This window comes from Helobdella robusta (assembly GCF_000326865.2).
Source record: "Helobdella robusta unplaced genomic scaffold HELROscaffold_32, whole genome shotgun sequence".
Lineage (NCBI taxonomy): Eukaryota > Metazoa > Annelida > Clitellata > Rhynchobdellida > Glossiphoniidae > Helobdella > Helobdella robusta.
Window position 1 is genome coordinate 1,567,658 of NW_008704589.1, and position 13,430 is coordinate 1,581,087.

Consider the following 13,430-nt stretch of genomic DNA (forward strand, 5'->3'; position numbering starts at 1 on the left):
AAGTTTTGTATACGTTTGTGCATACGTACGTACATTTTTATGACTATACATACGAATAAACTGGTGTACGCACGTACGCACAAGTGTATGCGTGTGTGCACGCGTTTACATGCACGCGTATGCATCTATGTAAATATTTTCTGGAATGTCTTCACCCTGTTCTTCTCTTATCTTCCTCGCTCACTATCCACTCAATTCTCTCGCTATTCTTCTCTCTTATGTCCTATATAACGAAAAATTGAGTTAACTATAAAATTTAGAATGCAACTGCATACAATGAAGTAACTGCATACAATGAAGTAACTGCATATAATGACGCAACTGCATACACTGAAGTAACTGCATACACTGACGTAACTGCATACAATGAAGTAACTGCATACAATGAAGTAATTGCATACACCGACAAAACTGCATACATGACCAGTTGATGTTCCACCGAGCATTAAAGCAGCAGTTTGAAGCAGATGAGCATTTTATACGCTGCACTTGAAGCCATTTTAACAACTCTTAAAATTTTTACTATCAAAATATCCATCACCTTGCATAAATACTCAGTTGTGGGTCTTGTGGCTGTCGTGTCTTTCCAATCTTCAACAGTCGCAACATTCTTCTTCCTGCTGAATGTTTTAAAAAGTATTGCTAATGCTTATATAAAATAATTAAATTAAGCTTGACACTATCATAGCACCTGCAGAAACTGTACATTCATTCATTTATTAATTCATTAAAACAACATTCAATCAATCCTATAATTTATTACTTCAACACGGGCAACACAAATTATTTTGACAATCAAATTTTTTTATTCTCTCACATCATTTACAAAGCTGCCTGTCCACCGCTGAATTTACTTGCTTACTTTGGTCAACTAACTGACTAGGACATCTGGATAATACAACCAATCAACTTGAAACAATTTGTTGTTGTATTAATGTTAGTTGTTAGCCAGTTTACAATTCTTGTAACGGTGAATCTAAGCTTAGCATAACGGAATTATTGTCAATGTTCTGTAAGAAGATGTGTTGTTGGAAATTAAAGTTCAATTAATGTATCACTGATGTTAAAGCGCTCAACAGTTTCACAAAGGATGTGCCCACGTGAATTGAGTGGGCTGCAAATCAATGTTAACATCTAATCAATGTTAACATCTGATCAGTATTAACATCTGATCAATATTAACATCTGATCAATGTTATCATCTGATCAGTATTAACATCTGATGTTAAAAAAAGGATCTCAAGAGCTGAGTCAAACGAGTGGACGACGGACAGCGTGGTGGTGCTCACGCGAGATAATCTCAATTCTCAAATATTTTTTTTATATCAGACTTTGAAATTGTTCGAAAAATTATTTTTTAACAATTTTGTTTATGTTTACAAATATTTAAAACTAAAAAAAAACTAGTTTATTGACAAGCAATTTTAATTTGTAAATAAAATAATTTGGCTCTTAGATAGTTGGGAAAGACGCTGTACAAATACTCACAAGAAATAAGCCGTAAAACTTTCATTAACATTAGACATGGAGATGGCTTGAAGTTTTCCTAATAAAATTCTCTTGTCCTCCTTTCAAGAACCGGAAAGCGATTTATAGAAAAATATATGTTATGATCACTTTAATTTTAAACATTCATTAATTTAACACCAAACCACGTGTCCAAGACAATATTGACATTCATATCGAAATTCAGCCAAAAGAGGATAACTTATTTTGAGGGTTATTCTTGTTTGTGATTCTCAAAATGTGCGCCATCTTTATTCGCGAAGCACCAACAATTCGTGTGCGTATATCAACTGCGCAGAATTTTCTTCCAAGAATTGCGTCTCAGAAATTGTTTTTATTTTTCGACTGCCGAAATTTTTCACGAAATTTTTTGTTTATTTTTCTCTCATTGTCCATTAATGCAGATTCATGACTTCACAAATATCACAATCATCCTAATTTCCGCCATTATCGCCATGCCACTCATCACTTGCACCTCGTCATCATTTTCTTCTTTGTTTGACTTCATTTTTATCATCATCGTCATGACGTCATCATCGTCATCGTCGTCATCATCACCGACCGTGACATCATCGTCGTCATTAAGGAGCATGACTTCAAATCGTTATGGAGTGCAAGAGACCTAGCCTTCCGAACACGCATACATGCATGCGTAGTGATTATTACCATGAACACGAAACAAACCGCACGCCTACGCTTCATTTGGATTTTTTCCCATTTTGTTTGTAGGCAGTCAGCGAGTTGCGCCGATCATTCACGCGGGCGCACTAATGCATGTACACCACATCACTAACATCCTCTTTGTTGTCAAACAAAATCAATTGTTGTTGTTGTTATTATTATTATTATTGTGATCATTTATATAGCGCTTTTTAAATAAACTTTTCAAAAGCGCATAACAGAAATACAATCATTTGAATAAATTTTGCAGTTTACGAGTTCAGCGCTGAAAAAATGTTCAGCTTATTTCATCAAAGCAAAAACACAACAGCATTGTCGTGTTCATCCGCATATTTGGACATACACACACGTGCACACGTACATACACAAGCACACACACACACAGAGATACACGCACACAGATACACTCAACAGAATCTCTACAAGATACACAAGCCTAAGTGCTCGAACAAGATGGCCATGCAACAAAGAGATATTTAATAATGCTTATTGGCGCATGTATATCTACATCACAAGAAGAACAATGCTGGAGGAATGTGTTTGCAGTCTTCCTGACACATTAAATAACGAGCAGTCGGCAAACATATTTTGTGGCAACATGCTGTTGAAATTATTATTGTCGGCACTCCTTATTGCTTTTGTTGTCTTTCTTCGTGTCCTTGTTCGTGTTTTTGTTGCTGCTCGTTTCTGCTGTAACGTACTGTATTAACGTCTTTATATTTCCCGTTACTGTCGTTACTGTCAACTGATTGATGTCTGCATTGCTAATGTTATTGTCGCTCCTAGTAACGTTAATGCTGCTTGTTCAGTGTTCACATCATGTAAAATAGTTTCTGCTTTTTAAAGGTTTCTAGTTTAATTTGATATAATTTTAACATGTGCCGTTTCATTGCCAACAAATATGATGTATGTAACAACTAACTGACCAGCAAACCAACAAATATAATGTATTAATAGTAACTAACTGACCAGCAAACCAACAAATATAATGTATCTGCCCGCTTTACGCGTTAGTCCACCAGCCGACAACTATACTTAAAAAGTTCTTTTAAAAGGAATTCATCAGGCTTAAGACTTATTTTAAAAAATTTTCCTCTGATAGAATTGTTAAAGAAAAATATTTCTAATTGACTGCATATTTCGAGATTACTATTTTTTAGATTGTAAAACCTTGAACAAGGAGTTTGCGACTGCTTAAATAATAAAGTTATGGTTTGTTTTTTGTTACGGCTGGTTCCCTTGTACTTGCCCCAAGTAACAAGTAATTTATAACAAACACAAACATCTTAGACTTATGTAATTTTCAGTGTACTTTATATGCAACAGATGCCAAAACACGTTATGATTAGGATAAACTAATAGATTAGGATAGACAAATACGTCTATCAACGCTGGCATGCAATTAATAAAAATCTAGTAATAATAAATATTCATATTATGCAAATGATGCATTGTGATTTTTCTAAAAATTAATAAACAAATGCTCATATATATAACTACGTAGTGGGTTGATAATTTTAAATTGTAGCTAATGTATGTATGTGTGTGTGTGTATGTGCGTACATTACTTACACAACACTAGGAATGACTGGATGACAAATACGTCTATCAACGTTGGCATGCAATTAATGAAGATCTAGTAATAATAAATATTCATATTATGCAAATGATGCATGTGACCTTGACATTTGTATTTATTTCCGCATGTCTTTCCAATTAATATTAAGCGGTTCATTTGTAATAAATTTTTTATTACCATTATAAATTTTTTATAATTACTGACTGACTGATAATATGTGACGCCTAACTTATTAAACAAAATCTGCTACAGTAAATAATAAGATTTTCTTTTCAATTAAATAAAAGTTTTAAAAAGTAAACTGATTTCAATACTAAACACACTTGCACGTTGTAAAACTCGGTCGGTACAAATTTATTTCATTTCACTGTTTCATAATATCATTTTGGAAACCTTTTTCTAAAGGCCTTTAATAAAAAAACAACAACAAATATAATAATAATAATAATAATAATAATTGGAGGTCCGTGCCAAATGACCCTTCCGTCTAAGGCCTGCCAGTTGACTGGAGTTTTAGCATGTTGTTGCAGCATATTTCGTTGTACGTAGTTGTAAGAGGAGTAGTAACTATAAAAGCAGTTGTGGTGGAAAAAGTACAAAATAACAAATGTGATTGACCGCCATTGACAATGTTATGAAATTAAAAGAAAGTAATTGAATGGGAACATACTTATAATAAAAAAACTAAAAAAATTGATGAATGAACGAATGAACGAACAAACGAACAAACGAACAAACGAACGAACGAACGAACGAATAAATGAATGAATGAATAAAAAAAAATAAATGTCAAAACAAATGTAAAATAAATTCCAACACATTGCAACATTTTCTTGTAGAGAAAATGTTGACAACACAGTCTGCATAGAAAACAAATGTTTCACATTCTTATGCATGAACGAACAAACAGACAAGCAAACGAATGGAAAGACTCATGCACGCACGCACACACACATATATATACACACACAATTACACACACACACACAAACCACGCACGCACACACAGGCATTCGTGCGTACAACAATCAGATAAATCAATAAACGATTAAAAAGAGACAAAAACATAAACTCAAACAACTTTTAGGTTCGAAATGGACACATCCGTAAGGAACCAAACGAACAGATTTCTAGTGTAAATAAATGCATGCTTATTTAAACGTATAACCAAACGCAGCCAAATGTAATTAAATTAAATATAAACATGCAAACAAATATTTAAATACACAAATATAAACACTAGCGTTTAGGCATACACAAGAACAAACAACGTATGAAAGCCAAACAATGGAACCTACAAACAAATATTCAAGAAACATATATAAAACTAAAATAAAAACTCACACACACACACACCACACACACACACACACAAATGCAAAAAACATTAGGATGAGGCATGCAAACAAACAAATTGCAAACAGGTCCCTGCCATCTTAACTGGTCAGGCAGAAACCATTCATTTGGCTCTATCTGTCTCAAACAAACCTTCTTATTTTCTCCAAAAGTATACTCATGTGTGTGTGTGATGCATGTGCGTGCGAGTGTGCGTGTGTGTATATGCAGTGTGTCTGCAAATAGAAAGTGTGTACGTGCGTATGTGATGTTTACGTGTGTACGTGCGTATGCCTGTATGAGTGTACGTGTGAGTATTTATGTGGTTGTGTATGTGTTTATCTGTATAAATTTGGTGTTGTTGTGTGTGTGTGTGTGTTAGAACTTGGAGGGCCACCCCCAAGTTACAAAGCAGTATCTTTATGAAAAATCACTTTTCAGCTTTCACACTGGGAAACCGTTTCAAGTAGAAAATTGATTAAAAATATTTGCGCAATAGGGAAAAAAAAGATTGCCAGTCTGATTTTTGTCACATCAATAAAAACATGGTAGTTTTTGGCCCACCCGTCAAATTTCAAATTAAGGCCTCGTTAATGTTGCCGCTAGATCGGCTCTGGATAAAAATAAATCATTCAAGATATGTTTAATATATCAACTAATACATTTAAACGTATCCACACACACACACCCACGCGCGCGCGCACGCACGCACACACACACACACGTAAACATGATACATGTCAAAGAAGATAATACGCACATTACACCGTCGTCAAAAAGATGACGGTGCAAACGGAGTAATAAAAATAATAAACCAAGGGAATGAACAGAATAAACCAGAGAATAAACAGTGCAATTCACAATAGAATTGTCAATCAAATTTAAAAAGATTCACTGGCAACAATGGAATTGTTTGCAGGTTGTGCGGACTAGACCGACAACCCCTTATGTGGGAGGTGGCGATTTTGTCACGCCAATATGTGTTGAAAGTGGAAGAATATAAATTCCTTTTTTTATCATTTTTTATTCTATCTATTTTTGTTTTTTTTTATTTATTATTAATAATATGATTTTTAGATGATTTCAATCTTATTATGAAGCTATATATTATTTTAAATTCACAATAGACATTATCAGTTCTTAAAGAGATTGCTATGGGAATGTAGCAGATATAGTCGAGCAAATTAATTCATCGTAAAAGACTTTCGCCATATTAAACGTGTTCGATTTCATGGATTAATAAATTTCACATTTAATATTCATCAGTATAATTTTACTTTTAATCAATCTGCTTAATAAATTATCGACTTCAATCCTAGATCTGTTGAGAAAATGAGTTTTAAAAACAGCAACGTGTCTAGACAAGAACAGCGTAGACAAGTGTCTCAGCAACAGCAACAGCAGCAGCAACAACAGGAACAGCCACAACAACGCCAGCAATATCTTAGACGACAACGACAACATGAGCGTCAGCAGCAGTATATTAATCAAGTTGTGGGTGGGGCAGATAATTGGAGCAGCAATTCATCGTTGTTAGGTTCGGATTCATGCAACGATACAACACCAACAACAACCGCAACTGCAACACCAACAATAATGGCAACGACAACTCCAACAACAATAATATCAATATCAACACCTATTTCCACACTAACGCATGAACCTTCTCAAGTGGAACAAGCACATTATCTCACACACGTGCAAAGAGATTTGTCATTTTTACAACAACAACAAAAACTGAAGCAGCCCCAGCAACAACAACAGCTGCAACAACAACAACAGAAACCACAAATAAACAAACCCAAGGCCTGCCTTTTGCAAGAAGTATCGAAACCTGCTTTCATCAAACAATCCGGCTTCCATCGCTATCTTTCTCTCACACTGTCCGATCCCAACAAAGTCAAACCGAAACCGAAAGTCGTTTCTGGCTTGCAGGTAAAGTTCCGTTCTCTGTCATTTCCTTACAATTTTGTAATTAAATTTTTAAATAATTATATTTTTAAATAAATTATTTGGAAAGTTGATTCTAGGGAACGAAAACATACAATCATTAGAAAACATTTCAAAATTACTTTAAAAATATTAAAAAGAAAGTTTCGTAATTATTGAGTTGAAGCAAATATTTCTTCACAAAAAATTTAATTGGCTGAATAATTTGAAACTTTCCTTCAAAAAATAAAAAAGTCATTAGGCGGAAGTTTTTATTCGCACTTCATTTACTTTTCAAGGTGAACGAAATTCGAACATTGGAATGTATGAGAGGTACTAGGTGTAAGAAGGAAGCATGAACAAATCTCGAATGTTTGCTCTAGGTATCAGGGCTCTCTCAGGTTTCCCCAACTTCAAATAAACATCTTTCGCTCCAGATGCTCTGGCAAAGTTTTGTTTTAAAAACAAAGAGCAGGCTAATTGATCCATAATGATTTATTTTGAATCTACAGACAACAAAGCTATTGAAATGTCATATGAACGTCTTCAAACATGGCTACATATCATAATTTAAAATTTTTTTATTTGAATGTTCGTATGTACTGAACAAACACGTGATGAACCTTTGATGAACAATTGATAAACGTAGAAAGAAACTTAAATGAATAAAGAACATAGAATAAACATACTATGGATGAGCAATGAACATTTGACGAACATGTGATGAAAACACAATGAACATACGACGAACAAACAGTGAACATACAATGAATACAGCCGTACAACCTATTACCCTGATGTAATGAGCGAGCGGCTCAACTAGTGCTCGTTCGTGACATCAGCAATATGGCGGACGAGAATGTGTTCAGTTTACATCAGAAACAATTAAAAAACAAAAATGAACAAATAACTTCAAAACGCAATATGAAATTACTGACATATCAATTTTTAATTTTTCATATAAAACTGATGCTACAGTAAATGGTCAAGACAAAACATAATGAGAAAAACTACGAAGGAAAACTGTACCGTTGAAAATTGAAGGAAGCACACAAGATCATTAGCGAGAACCACTGAATCCAGTTACGATTGAAATATTTTCGAAAGAAGTCGACTGAGAAGTTTGGTAAGTTACAAACGATTCATTTGGGGCAAAGACAAAATTTTCTCAATTGGGGACTCACCACTGGTTCATTGCAAACCGTCAACAGTATCGATCGCAAACAATTTTCCAGGAACCTTCAAAATAGTATCTATCTAACAAGATGGAACGCAACCGACACGTCTAGATACACGTTTAGAGATAATCCAAATGACCAGCTCTACAAATCTACAATGCATTACAATGTGAGTTGAACACACATGCAGAGACACACGCATACATTAGGTTGCTTGCAAACACGTACGCACATACACGTATGCGAAAAAACGATCCCATATACACGTACACAAAAATGGACACCCATAGAAGTGCAGGTACATAGAAATGGATGGACACTCGTACGATATTACACGTACACGTTCGCGTACGTAAGCCTGGGCTCAAATCTGTTTGCGCTTCATATATCATCGCTGCCTAATTAAAGAGCCAACCGCATGATATGACGATGACGATGATGAGGATGGTGATGACGACGACGAAGATGATGACGATGATAACGAGAGTCTTTAAATATTTTATCCTTCTTTCAACAAACCTAACTTTCATCATTCAACACAAGTGCAAACAAGTTTCTAATCAATCCATCAATCACAGACACATCTTTCTGTTTGACTGACAAATAAATGCCCACGCAACTTAAACAAATCACCATCGATGTAGCATCTTTCTGTACACACAAAAACCGATAATTTCTAATATTTTATAACATAAGTAGAGCTAATCAAATCTACCAATTTTTAACTTATAATACTTTACAATAATTCTTTCGTTTTTTTAAACAATAGTTTGATGGCTGTTTATCAATTTATTGAAATTAATGAGAAATTTGTTGAAATTCATTATGATATTAATAGCATAATATGTATACATAAATGTATATATACATATATATATGTTGGTAAAAGACCATAATTTTTACAATATTCTATAAATTCTACCGAATGTTTGGCGTTAATATGTTTGTAGTTCGTTTTACAAACATATTAACGCCAAAAATTCGGTAGAATTTATAGAATATTGTAAAAACACACACGCACACACACACACACACACACATATATATATATACATATGTGTGTATAATGGGTAGGTATGTCCAGTATGGTACAATGCATGCTTGCATCATGTGAGGAATCCATCCAGCTGATGCAATTAATAAAACGAAGCAAGTGTACAGTGTGTGTTTGTGTGACCGTGCGTGCGTGCGTGTGTGTGTGTGTGGATGTATGTGCGTGTGCATACTCTTCTCTATCACAAACAAACTTGCTAATGTTTAAGGAAAATTATTAAGCAGTAATACATGTTATATAAACATTTTTTCCTTTTTCTTTCTCTGTCCTTCTGTTTGACTTACTGTCCATCTTTCTCTTTTTTTCTGTCTTTCTCTCTCTCTTTCTCTCTCTTTTTCTTTTTCTATATATATATGTATTTATAATTTATAATATATATATATGTATTTATAATATGCGTATACATGTACCAATGAACGTTTATACATAATTCTTTCTGTGTGTTTACGGGTGGATGTACAGTTGTTTACATGGGTGTATGTACATAAGTGCACATGTACGTGTTTGTCATCTCATGTCAGGCTTGTTTGCTCTGTTTAAACATACGTTCGTTCGTTCGTCTGTTTGTTTATGAGTTAACAAGTTCTAAATTTACTATGTTTTTTATTAAGTAATTTTTCCATGTTAACTATATGATGCACAAAGCTCTTAGATCAAACAAAGGCAGATAGCTCTGTTTTTCAGAGATAAAGAACTCAGTCTGAAAATTATCGAACAAAAAATAGACATCAATGAATTATTTTTAAAAGTCTTCTGAATTATTTGAATAATGCATTATTAATTTTTAATACCTGTTAAAATAAGACGACTTTTCTAAGAAATATCACGAAAGGCAATTTAATTTTTTAATTCTACATTCTAGTTACTTTTATTTATATGAACTTAAATTTTAAAAAACAAATCTTTTAAAATAATTTCTTCTGTATTATGAAGTTAAAATTTAAAATACAAACATTATAAAACTATTTCTTCGGAATTAAGAATTGTTGTAAGTAGATGAGCGTATATTATTGGCGACGTTCTTCAACAGTTTTTGGTGTCACGAAAAAAATTTCTTTACTGATAAAGAGCTTCACAAATTTGATTTCAATGCATAACTTTAATTAGCTCTTCTATCATTAGATAGGTGTCGTCGTTCTATCGTTTATTCATCCACTCATTAATTCGTTTCCTCAACCAATCAATCATTCATTCATTCGTTCGTTCATTCATTTATTCGTTCGCTCGTTCTTTCGTTCGTTCGTTCGTTCATTCATTCATTCATTTAGTTGAGTGAGATTAATCCTTCACTCAAACAAACTTGATCTGATAACATCTGAAGGCGTCAAAAAATTTTAAGAAAATTATTTATTTTTCCAATTCTGTCATGAATAATTTTTAATGAATCATATTCGTTATAAAGGTCAAAAGTCAATATATGACGTCACATTCGTTAACATGTGACGTCACACTCGTTATTATCACGTGACAATCAAATTAGTTTAGCGGCAGATATATGAGCAAATTATTCATTCAATGAAACAAACTTTTTGTATTTGTTTTTGTTAATAAGTTGTTTTATCAAAATTCTGATTGAAAATTTAATCTTATACTAAAAGTCCATTATTAATTCAAAAAATAGTTAAGATGAAAATAATAATAATAATTATTTGATGAATGAATGAATGAATGAATGATGTTAAGGAATAATTTAGATAAATGGTTTCTAACTCTAATATATTGGAGGATGACGTAATCTGTGATGTGAACAGGCTGTATGTATACACAACATGGCTTCATGTGTGTTCATTCATCTGCAAGAACGTACAAATCGACTGTTTCTATTGTTTCTATACATCTGTTTCTGCTAAGCCATCTTTCTTATGACTGTCGGTCACAAAATTAAAAATACAAAACTAAGTTAGCAGTTCCTTTTACGACACACAGTTTCAAGATTTTATTAAATTTATTTCTTACAATCATATGCAAATTTTTTAATTCTCTTTTTCAAAAAATTAATGGAAAGATCGTGTAAAGTTGTATTTATGATACACCTCTTCACTACTTTTCAAACCCACACACAGTTTTAAATTCACCATACACCCACGAGGGAATCCTTATAAAGAACTAAAACAAGAAGTTATCATGCAGACTGACGTACTGAAACCAGGTTGAATGACCTTGAAGAGCCGAGGTCAGCGAACCTTCAAATATAACAAGCTACTCAAAAAAATGGTATGTCAACAAAACCATCAAACAACGCTTGTGTATGAAACAACAACTATGCTATCATATTAACATAAATAGTGACCTTAATACAAACAACATCAATTATACAATCAGCAAAGACAATTAAACAACAATTAAACATCGACACCTATGCAACTTTAATGACTAACAAACGCAGTAGGAGGTAGAAGGAATAGCACAACAAATACCCACAAACAAACAACAACAACAACAATTACATTAACCACACAAACAACAACAATTATATCAACCACACAAACAACAACAATTATATCAACAACACAAACAACAACAATTACATTAACTACACAAACAAATAACAATTACATCAACTACACTAACAAAATTACTTTAACAACACTAACAAAATTACTTTAACATCACTAACAAAATTACTTTAACATCACTAACAAAATTACTTTAACATCACTAACAAAATTACTTTAACATCACTAACAAAATTACTTTAACATCACTAACAAAATTACTTTAACATCACTAACAAAATTACTTTAACATCACTAACAAAATTACTTTAACATCACTAACAAAATTACTTTAACATCACTAACAAAATTACTTTAACATCACTAACAAAATTACTTTAACATCACTAACAAAATTACTTTAACATCACTAACAAAATTACTTTAACATCACTAACAAAATTACTTTAACAACACTAACAACAACAACAATTACATTAGCCACACAAACAACAATTACATCAATAACACTAACAACAAACACTTCTACATCGGCAACAGTGAAAACAACCACAAAAAAATATTATCTATTAAAAATTTATTTGCCACGATTCTTTTCAAGCTGGTAGCTACAAATTTCTGAATCGTTGTTGTGTTGTTGCTATTATTATTATTAATGTTGTTGTTGAGTGTTTTTTATTATGAATTTGTTTGAAGATCTTCTTATAGCGCTTGCATTAATGTTTCTTGTTGCCTTATTATGTATGTTTATGTTTGTTGTTGTTGTTGTTGGTGGTGGTGTTGGTGTTTATGATGTGTTACCTTTTCATTTGATGACGATGATGGGTGTATTTGTTGTTGTTGATGTTGTTGTTGTTGATGTGATCAGTGATTTTGTTGTTTTAGATATCATTGTTATTATTATTATTGTTGTTGTTGTTAATGTTTATCTTGTTGTTCTTGATTAAGTTATTGTACAGCAATCAAATGGTTATACAGGAAGCCGTTAAAATCTACTGGCAAACTCCTTTCAAGTTTGAATAATTTCTTGATTATAATTTCAAATTCACCAGGATTTTTTTTGGGGGGATTTAAATTGAAATTTTTTGCGTCCTTGTACATGGCGCAAGCTCTCGCCTGCGTCTAGCTTACTTGATGCTGAATGTTGTTGCTATGAAATGTTGTTGTTGTTGTTTGAGGTTTTCGTATCTATGTGTTGTTGTTGTTATTGTTGTTTGTTATTATTAATGTTGTTGTTGTTGTTCTCCGCGATGCAACACGATGTTAATGCTTCTACAGTTATTTGTAGCTACTCAAGGTGCAAATATTAAACGTTGGTGTAAAGTTATATTGAGTATAACTTTCAAATTGCTTGATAAATACAAAATTTTGTTAATTAAATTTTTTTAATTAAAATTCTAAAATAAATTTAGTTTTTTCTCAAATAAAATTAATTTTTTATCAAAAAAAATTAAAAACGCATTGAAACTAGATAGATGGATGGATATAAATAGTTTTGCCTGGCTATCATTAGCAAAGCATTCATACAAACACAATAATCGTATGTATGTATGTATGTATGTATGTATGTATGTATGTATGTATGTATGTATGTATGTATGTATGTATGTATGTATGTATGTATGTATGTATGTATGTATGTATGTATGTATGTATGTATGTATGTATGTATGTATGTATGAAGTATTTCACCGTAAGACAACCAAAATATG

At 32.5% G+C, this 13,430-nt stretch overlaps 2 protein-coding genes across 2 annotated transcripts; one reads left to right on the forward strand and one right to left on the reverse strand.

Annotated features, from left to right (window-relative positions):
- Nucleotides 1-203: 203 nt before the first annotated feature.
- Nucleotides 204-4,790, reverse strand: HELRODRAFT_82188 (hypothetical protein; the record flags this gene model as incomplete). Its single annotated transcript, XM_009022598.1, has 3 exons — nt 204-411; nt 2,531-2,593; nt 4,699-4,790. Coding segments are annotated over 3 exons (363 nt in total), but the record flags the coding sequence as incomplete, so codon positions are not given.
- A 1,907-nt stretch (nt 4,791-6,697) lies between these two features.
- On the forward strand, nt 6,698-7,389 carry HELRODRAFT_175164 (hypothetical protein; the record flags this gene model as incomplete). The annotated part of the gene is made up of 2 exons (XM_009022599.1): nt 6,698-7,036; nt 7,330-7,389. The coding sequence occupies 2 exons, from the start codon at nt 6,698-6,700 to the stop codon at nt 7,387-7,389; spliced, it is 399 nt and encodes a 132-aa protein (XP_009020847.1).
- Nucleotides 7,390-13,430: the final 6,041 nt, after the last annotated feature.